General features: G+C 41.7%; 1 protein-coding gene across 1 annotated transcript in view; it reads right to left on the bottom strand.

Annotated features, from left to right (window-relative positions):
* The window catches only part of LMBRD1 (LMBR1 domain containing 1), a 74,442-nt gene extending 64,663 nt beyond the window's left edge, over positions 1–9,779 (bottom strand). The window contains exons 1-3 of the mRNA XM_082758058.1: positions 9,667–9,779; positions 8,933–9,109; positions 853–913 (exon numbers count right to left, since the gene is read on the bottom strand). Of these exons, the coding sequence (XP_082614184.1) occupies positions 853–913; positions 8,933–9,109; positions 9,667–9,726 (298 nt within the window). The 5' untranslated portion in view covers positions 9,727–9,779. The remainder of the gene's footprint in view (positions 1–852; positions 914–8,932; positions 9,110–9,666) is intronic.
* Positions 9,780–12,048: the final 2,269 nt, after the last annotated feature.

Genomic DNA, 12,048 nt, shown 5'->3' with positions numbered 1-12,048 from the left:
CACAAGCTATTTTGAACTGATTCAAAAAATATATATTTTAAAATATATAAATATAGAATTATTTAGGTTGGAAGAGACCTCTAAGAGCAGAGTCCAATCATTAGCCTAGCACTGCCAAGTCTACCACTAAACTATGTCCCTAAGCAATACACTTTTTAATACCTTTAGGGGTGGTGACTCAACTACTTACTTGCCTTTGCAGCCAGTTCTCAATGCCTTACAACCCTTTCAGTAAAGAATTTTTTTTCGTGGTATCCAAACTAAACATCCACTGGTGCAACTAGAGGCCATTTCCTCTTGTCCTATTGCTTGTTGTTTGGGAGGGGAAGCCAACCCACACCTAGTTATGACCTCCTTTGAGGCAGAGCAACAAGGTCTCCCCTGAACCCCCATTTTCTCTAGGCTAAATAATCCAAGTTCCCTCAGCAGATCCTCACCAGATATGAATATGGTAGTTGTTGAATCTTAAGTGCTATCATCATAAATGCACTGACTACACACGGTAGGCAAGTTTCACACCACTGCATATCCTGAGTGCTAAAACAAAAATAAAAATATGATATATCAAAGCCATCAGATGACCTAAATGAACCTCTAAATACATACAGTATACATGCTAACAGCAGATTGCATGACAGAAGCCATTAGCCTTTTCCTGGTTTAGCCTTTGGTATATTTGCATTTTTAGAGGGGCACTTGAATGTAAAAACTTCACTGAAAGGCTCTAAGTGTGGGACTAATGTAACCAAATAGCAATCATCCAGTATGACCCCTGAACGCTTAATATCTTTAAGTAAAGGTATGAAAGTGATAGGTCCTATTAACTGGAGGGAAAAAGTTAAAAATACTTACTATAGTATCCATAAAGTACAGTGTCTTCAATCTGTCTTGAAACATTAGCATCAGCCCAGTCCTAGTAAAACAGAATAAAAGCATTTAGCACCAAATAAAAAGAACATTTTATTCAATTGCATTTTTATAGAACTGAAAAACATTTTTATATCAAAAGCCTAATGAAAAACATTAGGACCCAGTTTGTTGATATTAAGTTGAACTTATCTGTGTAAGTGAGTAAGTTCAAGCCAATCATTATGATTAAGAAATGCTACCTTTAACATGACAGACACTACAGTAGCATCCCAACTGCCTATATTCATTTTGGTCATTAGCTAAAAATTTAAAGCTCTTCCCCCTCCCCCCCCACCCCCCTGGAAATTAATACCCTTAGTTACAATATATTAATTTTTAATGAATAATTGAAATAAAAGTGTTAGTGTAATTTTTTTTTAGCAGCTGAGTATATTTCCTGTTGTTCTGTACTTGGTATTTAAGTGGTCATCTGAATATCCACTTTTATTAAACTAATTTTCACTTAATATGTATCAGACAACACAACCACCAAGTTTGAAGCTTAATCTAAACAGTTCTTCAAAGTGTTTTGTTAAAAAAAATCCTGGAGATATGATTATTCTCAGTCCTAGCCCTTTTCCTTCTGGACTGTTGGAGTAACACAGTTGACATTAAGCATATAGGCCAAGCCTTTACATAGACACAGCTGTCCTCAGAATGAGTTTCCTAAAAAAACAACATATGATAGGCTTTGAAGCAGGACAGTACATCAGAAAAAGATTTTACAGGCAACTTAGCTGTATGAATAGCCCAGCCCCGTAGTCAGATGTGTTGCAGCTTGAACTGTCTTAGAGGCTTGCCTACATTAAGCTGAAAGCCAACTGAGAGGGACGTAATCAAGTCAATGATGTACTCATTTTGAGGTTATTACCTACCTCTCAGTCAGAAAAGCATTACTTTTAGATCAAGTCTGACAATGGGAATTGCTAAAAATAACAGCCTCAAAACACCACTTGAGGCTGGAAGTGGCTTAACTGGATTTCAGCCACAGAAATGGCATCGCACACTGAAGTCTGGGAACACCTTTCTAGAAAGAAAAGCTCTGTAGTAGAGATAAGCATTTTCTACATGCAAGCTGATAGAGAGAACAGAGTCAAGTTTTATAAGCAGAATTTGCTCTGTTGGGAAGAACAGCTGATTTTGTATACATAGCCTTTTAAGGTATCGAAGCTATTTTTCAAGCGTATAGGTCTAGATACTAACAGTATACAAAAATCCATGACTTCTCAGAAGCTCTGCAGTTCCTGTTCCAACTGTATTTAGCAACACTGAAATAATCACACATTAAAGAATACAAGTATATAATGATAGCTATATCCTCTTATCTATCAGTATTACATAAATACAAATACAGAAAGGCTACTTCTAAAGAACCTACTGTCTGTAGAATGCTAGCAAAACTGGAAATGAGTGGGCATGGAGGAACAAGAAGAGGACCATTTGATGAAGAAATACTTTTCAGAAACAAAATACTACAGACCAGGTAGAACACCGAGTTGTTTGGGCAGCTACCAAGTAAACTGAGCCAATTCCCACAGCACTTTGGGAATGGGATCTCTTAAGACACCTGACTGCATGCAGCATTCCTGTCATAGAATAGCCAGGACTAAGATTTTTTGATGCAATAATTAGATATGAGAATGGCAAAGACTTTATTATGCTATTGTAGCTTATAGACTTGTTTTTCTACTAATTGTCTACCCACTTTAAACCCTCGTCTTCTTTTTCAGAAGTTCAAACTGAAAAGCAAAGGTTAACATAAGACTTGAGTTATATAAACAGTAAGCTTCAGAGACCAGTACCCTGTATCAATCTTTTGAAGAAATACTGGATTACTCAATATTTCACTTACCAGTGGAGCTTAGACACTAACTGTATGCCAGCCTTGAGTTTTTGGCCTAAGCACTTAAGTTTTTTACATAACACCGAGGGACAGACTGTTTTCCTCCTGAAATTCCTATCTGAAAGTCATGTGTTGAAGCTAAAATTCATCACTGAAATTAATAAATGTATCTCAAATCTTACCTCAGAACTGCCAGAAACCCACACATGCATTTTAAAATTTATATCCCAGATGTAGCAGCATTGACATCCATTATTCAGCAAGGGAAAAAGCTAACAATTTTCAGAATCCAGTTACACAGCACTCCTGGGGAATTGTTCCGAAAAGTGAAGCAAAGATGCTGCTACAGCTACACTAGTAATTGCACCCAGCTATTCCTTTTTCCTTCTCTTATTGGAACTATAGGATTAAGGAAGCTTAACATGACTGTAACATGATTGTTGGCAGCCCAAATCAGGCACTGGATACAGAGGTGCAAGCCTGTCTGTACAGATGAAACATTCCAGAACTGCTCCGGTTTTGTGGGATCCACTCTACTCACAGTCGAGAGCAGAAAGATAGCTGTCCAGAAGCAAAGTTTTTAGAAAGCTAACTAGTTGTGCTGGTATGTCTCCAAAATACATCAGTGGAAAAATAAGAGATCCAGTAATATCTAAGCTCCTTGCAGATCCTATGCGTAGGGTTTTTTCAAATTGGTGAACTCAAGCCCTTTCAGTTGCTGTATGGAGGCACACACTGATACAGCACACATGAAATACGGAAGTAAGAATGCTGCTTAAGACTGCACAAGATAAATTCAGACACTTGCTTTATCAGTTCTCTTAGAATTGCCTCAATTCCCATGGAATGTGGACTTGATGACAGACCATACCCATTTCAGATGATAGCCATTTTTCTGTGATCTCAGGAAATCAGCACCACCTTCCTTGAAATTAATATATTAAGATTCCCAATAGGCCACTTTACACTGAGCATTTAAAGTTAGATCATTATCCAATTGGAATTGGAGTAGAAAAGCATACAGATATTTTTCATCAGCAAAAAGAAAGCGTGAAAATACTTGAACAGAAGGGCTAGAAACAACACTGCCTAAAGTTAAGTGCCTGTCACATACACAGGAAGCCCAGACTTTGAAAACCGTCAGGCCCAAACTCTAACAGTGTTTCAACAGAAAAATTTCTAGGCATCTGTATGACTGTAAAAAGAATTTGACAGTAACTAAGTTCAGAATATTAAAGTGTTTAATTTGCCTGGTGTTAAAAATAAGGCAGTGTGTTGCTTTAATTACGCCTCGGGGAAAAAAGTGCTAACTGAACAGGTGGCACTTTCAAGTAGGTCTCGGAAAAAGGTCTCTCCCACAATCAGAGAGACTCAAAACACACACCAAGCAAGAATAAGTAAGAAAAAACAACTGTGGGTCTTACTGTTGCTTAACCACTTTACCACTGTTGCACAGCCACTTACAGGAAGAGGTAGCTAGTAATTGATAGGACTTAACTACCAAAAAAAGTTTTTTCTCCACCTCCAGAAGAGTATTAGCAGGATTCATAACAGAATAAAAATACAGAATTTCAAAACATCATAAACACTTTTAATTTTGTTGCTTGAATTAAGCAGCATACAAGACCACAGTAATAGACCAGAAAGTGTACATGACAGCTTATTAAAATGCTGAGATGTTATCTTACATTAATGTATGGATATAGATACAGAGATCTATTTCACCACAGCACATTTGTGCCCAAAGGTAAACTTTGTATTACTCTACAAAAGAAAAATCTGTAATGCAAGCCAGCTTAAGAGCAGAGCATACTTATTGTGCAGGCTTCCATTCAGCCTCTCTCTACTTAGTTTTACACCAACTGAGGTAAAAATTGTTGTTCTTACCAGCAAGTTATCTGTATGCACACCTCATCAGCAGCAACCAGTTCCTCTGAGATGTTTCAAAAGCTAGTGACAGCAGCGCTGCCTTGTCAAGGGACATGCTGCTGCCTTTTGAGTGTCAGAGCTCAGACATTGTCAGCAGCAGTGCTGGTATTTCTCAAATTGATAGGCATATAAAAGTTTACTGGACAAGCATGTACAGGACTCAGCTAAGAACTCATCTGGAGAGCCTCTAGACCTGGCCAGTTTTCTTCTCCACCCGTTATGACCCAAATTTACGGAATACACAGCAAATACCTTAGATACACAACAGATTAAGAAGGCGAGATTTCACTACTGCCTTCTGTAACTGTTTAAGATGTGAAAGTGTGACCACAGATTCTCTTAAGATCTGCTGAATTCACACATTCTGCACTGTTCTGCTGCACTTGGTTCTGTTCCATGCAGTTTAGCAAGAATGCATCACACCACCTTTACAATACCTGTAACAGTGCGTTGTATTGACAGATAAAGGATTCAAATTGCAAGGACATACAATGAGTAGGATGGCCTACACTAAGCTAATACTCTTAAGTACACATTAACATGAGTTATGCTGAAGAACTCAGGAAATTTAAATACAGTTACAAGTGTTAGATGTAAACACATCCGTAAAACATTGCTGTGTATACATGAATATAAAAAAGGCAGTTTAAGACAGATCCATTTTACCTAAATGCTGAAACCAAAGAAAAGCTCCCTCGAGTGCTTTTTTTTTTCCTTAGTAGTTATATTCATAGAAAATTAGTTGTGAAGAACATTCGCTTCTCCTGACAGTATGAATCAGAGGCATCTTCGTTCTTCCCTCAGCAGCTGTGTCCAGTCAGCAACTTATGATAATAAGGCACTGTTGTTCTGAAATACAATATTTCAGTTGTTTTTGGACTCTGATATTTGTAGGTCCCTTTCAATTGAACTATTCTATTCAAGGAATTCCTTTTCACACAGAATAATGACAACCCAAGTCCATTCACCACTGCTCCTTTCCTAAAGGACTACATGACCTTTACAAAACTTTTGTAAGTGCAAAACCTCTATGTACCAAAATTGCTCAATTTGCTTGCATTACCACTGTCGTGTCTCGGGAAATACAGTAAGACATATGGTGAGACAACCAACAGGTACTAACCAACAGGTACCAGATGCCACAAGCCATTTGTTTATAGTAAAGAATAACTTATCATCATGGAAAGATGTATAAACACTCTGTTAAGCTCCACGATGCCATCAAAACTGACAAAACATCAAGGTTAACCAGGGCTGACCATGTTAGAGTACATAGCCCTTGTCAATGAAGACACCTCAGGCCACAGGATAGAAAATGTCTACAGAACACTGTTTTAAGAAAATTCATCCAAAAAACAGCAGCATTTTGACAGTCTTCAGAGGATAATCTGGTACAGGTGATTATTACTACTATCAGGACAATTAAACTGATCCTTGTAGCCAGGACACACACCTTCACTAGTCAGTGAACACATACTATTCACAGAAACTTTCAACCACCAGACTAACCTTGGCTTCTGCTTAGCGTCTGCTATTAGCACAACGTATTTGTCCTGGTTTTGGCTGGGAAAAAGTTCATTTTCTTCATAGCAAGCTCCTCTGATGCTATGTTTTGGATTTGTAATGAAAATAGTGGTGATAAACACACAAATGTTTTAGATGCTGCCGAGCAGTGCTTACGCACAGTCAAGGACTTCTCTCCTTGTTATGCTGCACTGCCAGGAGGCTAGGGGTGCAGAGGAAGCATTGAATAGACACAAACAGGACAGCTGAAACAAAGAGACCAAAGGGATGTTCCATGCCATATGGTTATCATGCCTGGCAGTAAAATTGTTCAGAGTGATGATGTTTTTCTTCCCAAGAAACCATTACCCATGAAGAGTGCTGCTTTCCTGGAACTGACTGAGCACCTGCCTGGCAAAGGGAAAGAGCAAAGGGACTCCTTGGTTTCTTTTGCTTACGCTTACAGCTTTTGTTTTACCTAGTAAACTGCCTTTATCTCAGCCCATGAGTTCTCAGAGAGTTTTACCCTTCTGATTCTCTCCCCGACACCACCTTGGGAGAGCAAGCAGGCAGCTGCGTGGGACTTCACTGCCTACCAGGGTTAAATCACAACAACACTTCTCGTAGTTAACTACAAGAAAAAAGTATCAGAAAAGTCAATTTATTGACAGGATGGTCAGATGGATTAAAAACGGACCTGAGAGTCCATATGTAGTACCCCTTAAGTTGAATACTCAACTCAGAAGTTGAATACTCTTGACTCTCATCTCTTTAGCGCTGCCACTGTAAATCACAGTTGAGAGGCAGAGAAAAAAAAAAAAAGATTTGTAAAGCAAAAATCATGCACCTAGGAGCTGTATAATTGCCACCACTCTTTTGGCACAAGTTCTGAAATCGTCCAGTTGAAGGATTTTTTGATGAACTAATAATTGATCTACAGAGAATACGGTCCACATCTGCTACCTAGAACTGTCTCCAAAAGTTTACCAAGGAAAAGTAATATATCATATGCCTAAGTCACTTTGGCTATTGAAAATAAAGGATTCTGGCCAGAGTCATAGCCCAGCATCAGACGTGGAAGTGCTAAGCACCAGCCTTGGAAGTGCTAGGCTTGAAGCAATGGTTTAAAGTAAGTACAGTCAATTCCCAGAAACACTCAGAACCCAATCCAGCCTCTTCTGCTTTTGAAGTTGTAGCAGAAAAGCAATACACAGTATCCAGCACAGTGTTAACAATCTTAATTAATCATGAAAATCAACGTGTCAACATGCTGACAACTTCCTAGCTTCAAACTGAAATCAAAGCCTATTGCTTACATGTAAGTCTGTATGTTCTGACTGCAGATTCACTCAACTTTATCAGGAAGGCCAGGGTCATATTTTTATTTCACAACTTCAACACTTGTGTTGCATTGAATCAGAAGACCTCAAGTTATTGCTGCAAAGCTAGAAACTCACTGAGTTAAACATTAAGAGAGAAGGAAGAATTCTTCTGCAGGGCAGTATTGAACAACACACCAAAAGTAGCATCTACAAACATTAGGAACTAAACAGGACCAAGAAGTGTCAGAAACACAAGTAAAAGTACTTGGAAGAAATAAAACCTTTACCAACAGCACAGATGCTTACTGCTTTCAGGCACAATTTTAAATAGAATCTTCCCACCCTTCCATTTACCCACAGCACATGGCCACTAACACAGTTCTAAACCTAGAACAAAAATCAGTATTTTAAATATGATGCTGTTCCTTCTATTAATCACATTTCTTTAATTAAAATTGTACTGACTGCATGACTACATTTGGCCTCACAACTGCTTCTCAAATCATGAAAAGAGTGCATTCACCAACTAGGCCTCCAGCTAGATCCCTTTACAACAGGAAATTCTACTTAGTCCCTTGCAGATGCACCTTCTCATCTGGAATTATTTTCTCATAGCTACTTCTCTACCTTGTCAGGCTCAATATACTTCTTAATACTCAGTACTATTCTCAATGTATAGTATGCTAGTATCCTTGTATTCATCTCACTGAAAACGTGTTACACAGCAATCCCCTACAGTTACTGTGCAATAGGTCCCCATACCTGTTTAGAGGTGTGGCAGTATCTAGCAAGAATAGATATTACTATATTCCCCTGCCACACACATCCACTCCCCTTAAGGGGAGTTTCACCTTTCCCTAGTAAAGCTGTATTAAGCTGCTTTGCAAGCAGCTAACCTCACACTCTACATCATAGGTAAAGACCTACATAGAGTCACTATGCTATGTTTCAGTACCAGAAAAAAATGAATGCTTGGAAAACAAGTATTTAAACAAATCTTAAAACACGAATTAGCAAAGCAGTATGTTTCTAAGTAATAGAGCAATAAGTTCCATTCTAGAATGCCCCATAACAATGTACAGAAGAGCAATATTTACAAGATGTATCTATAACCCAAGGATAGTATACACACTCCTTTTAACACAATAAAATGAGTAAGTGTTTGGAAACAAGTAGAATTTGGAAAGCCTTACAGGAAAAAACATAAAGTAATAGAATAGAAAACTAAAATCCAGTTCAAGTAATGAACAGAGCAGTGTTGTATTTGCAGTCCTAGCACACAGCTTTCCAGGAACTGGAGCAACAGCACTGCTGCTAGCAAAAGTTCTACATACTTTGACTAAACACGTAAAGGAAACAAAATCCTCTCTCAACATGAGAGAACTGCCTCTTACATAGAAACAATTAACATTTTAGAAGTACATACCTTAAATGTACCATTTTGATTTTTCATATACGAAACCAAGAAGATGTCTACTGGTAACAGTGCTGATGAGATCAGTGCAACCGCCAATGCGAAGATAGCTGTTATAGTAGAAATTACTTCACTTTCTCGTCGACTTTGATACTTGCGTACATAAACCCAGCAGAAAATCAGAATAGCCTGTAAAACAGAGAAGGATAATTACAATAAACAGAACAAGGACATCAGAAAGCAGCTACTAAAGTTAGGCCCTGTCTCGGGCCACTTTGTACCTGAACATCAGCGTTATATTCTTCTAAACGTTCACTCTTTTTGCCTTCACTACCAGTAGTTGCTGTCAAAACCAGAGCAGCAGTCACAGCCTAAGCCCAAGTAGCACCGAGTACACCGACAGGTAGACGAGGCGGCCACACACCCTCACCCGGACCCTCTTTGGCGTCCCAACGCCACGGGACCAGCTCCACCAGGGGCACACGGGCAGCCAGGCAAGGGGAAAACCCCTGGGGGTGCCATGGTTTTTACATGGGGGGGTCCAAAAGGAGAACGATAAGGGAAAGGGGGGGCTGCCCGTCCCCTAAAGGGAAGGGGGACGGGGAACAGCGGAACGGGAAGCGAAAACGAAGGAAGAAGCCGACCCTCTGTAGGGCCTGACAGGGGCAGCTGCGAGCTCTGAGCAGCCCCCGACCGAGGAACAACCACGCCGGGGACACACGAATGCCCAGAGAGCCTCCTCTTACCAGCAACGCGAGGCCGAAGAGGCACCATCCCGTCAGCAGCTCAGAAGCGGCCGCCGCCATCTTCGCTCCGTCACAGCCGCCGCCCGCCCCTGCGAGGCGGGGCCATTACGGAGGCAGAGGCGTGTCGCCGTGTCACCATGGGCGCCACGGGCACCGGGGGCCGCCCGGCCCGGCCCGGCCTGGCCGAGGTGGAGCTCCACCGGCCGGGCTGGATTTGTGGGTGTCCCACTTCGCCTCAGTGGCTGCTGCCTCCCGCCTGGGTCGTGCCCTCCCTTTTGGTGGGCAGGCTGAGGCAGAGCAGCCTCAGGGGATTCCTGTTTAAAAGGCAGCAAGAAACGAGAGAAAAAAAAAAAAAAGAAAAAAAAAGAGGAGGTTTTGGGAAAAGATACACTAAAAGATATCAAGTAATAAAGGTATCAAGTATTGTCTTTTTTTTTTTTTTTTTTTTTTTTTTCAGTAAAAACACGTGAGATGTTTTAACTACATACAAGATCAGAGAAAGGCTGGCGTTGGCAGTGCCCTCTGGAGGCCGTCTGCTCCAACCCCTGATCCAGCAGGGCCACCCACGGCAGGCTGCCCAGGACCGTGTCCAGGTGGCTTTTGGAGGTCAGCAAGCAGGGAGACCGCACAGCCTCTCTAGGCAGCCTGTACCAGTGCTCAACCGCCTGCACAGCACAGCAGTGCTGCTGGTGTTTGCACAGAACCTCCTGTGCTCCAGTTTGTGCCCACTGCCTCTTGTCCTGGCACTGGGCATTGCTGAAAAGAGCCTGGCTCCTTCCTCTGCACTCCTTCCCTTCAGCTACATCATACACATTGGCAATAACCTTCCTGAGCCTCGATTCTCCAGGCTGACACATCCCATCTCTCTCAGCCTCTCCTCATGGAAGAGATGCATCTTAATAAAAAAGCCCAGCAGGTGTGTTAGGGTCTTACGTGTTTACAGACACGGGGAGATTTTCAGATGCATAAACCCATGACATGGCACAGAATAACAAAGCCATGCCAGTTTTGCTACCCTGGGGGCACTCACAAGCTATGTGTGAAGTGGTTGGGGGCAGGGGTTTAGGTGTACTCATAGTTTTGCTAGAAGGGACAAGACCTGTGTTTGGGGGGGACAGGAGAAAGTTTCCTCCAGAGCAGTGGACACGTGCTGTACTTCTGTTTGGTGTCAGGGCAGTGTGGAGGGTGCTAGTATGTGATGGCATACTTCCATGACATCTTCATGGATGTAGTTTTCAGAGGATCTCGTAGCCTTGAAAGAACAGGCCTGCTTATGCAGTAGCAGTGTAGTTTTGAAGACTCATTCCAGACAGACAGATTCTTGTGCTGGATTTCCCTTTGGTGTGCAGGCACAGGCAGCACACAGATACGTGCAGAGGCTGTGGTGCTCATGAGCCAAGTGGAGCTCCTGGCAGTCTGGTGGGCTTATAGTCCGATGAGAAGAGCAGCAGAGGTTGAGGCTTGCCAAGACGAGGCTATCACCTTTGTCTGCTTTTCACTTGCTTTCAGGTCAGCACTGTCTGCTGCTGCATGTGACAATGTTCATATGCTCATAAGGTTAGTTATTGTTATGGTTTAACCTGCTAGGCAGCTAAGTACCACGCAGCCATTTGCTCACCCCCACCTACCTCCTCCAGCAGGACGGTGTAGAGAATCAAGGAAAAAAAAAAAAAAAGAGTTTATTAGTTGAAATAAAGACAGTTTAGTAGGACAGAAAATGAAAAAAAAATCACAATGCAATTGCTAACCACCTGCAGACTGATGTCCAGACAGACCCCAAGCAGCAGCCCCCCACCCCCTCCACTCCAGCCAGCTACCCCATATTTATTGCTCTGCATGACGCTATATGGTATGGAATATCCCTTTGGCCAGTTTGGGTCAGCTGCCCGGTTTCTGTCCTGGTTCTCTCCTAGCATCTTGTGTACCCCCAGCAGGTACCCACTGGCAGGGTGGTATGAGAAGCTGAAAAGTCCTTGACGTAGTGTAAACACTGCTCTGCAGTAACTAAGACATTGGTGTGTTATCAGCATTATTCTCATCCGAAATCCAAAACACAGCACAGTACCAGCTACTAGGAAAAAAAGTAACTCTATCCTAGCCGAAACCTGGACAGTTACAGACAGATGGGGGATGCTGGTTGGACTTTTCACCAAGGGAAAATGGACATGTTGCAGGGAAGCCTTGGAGCAGCAGATGACAGTGTTTTGTGTTGAGGTTTGCTATGAGGAGTTCTCAGTGATGGCACATAGGAGCCAAAAAAATGGGGTGATCAAAGAGCAAGAAGGCTGGCATATACATCTCAAGAAAGGACCAGTGGGCAGTGTGTCGGTGGTGTGGGAGCCTTATACTGGAGTGGCAGACAACTACATTGGTTTTCTGTCT

This window comes from Aythya marila (genome assembly GCF_965140915.1).
Source record: "Aythya marila genome assembly, chromosome: 3".
Taxonomy (NCBI): domain Eukaryota; kingdom Metazoa; phylum Chordata; class Aves; order Anseriformes; family Anatidae; genus Aythya; species Aythya marila.
Note: the sequence above shows the minus strand (reverse complement) of the source record. Positions and strands in the feature narration are given on the sequence as shown.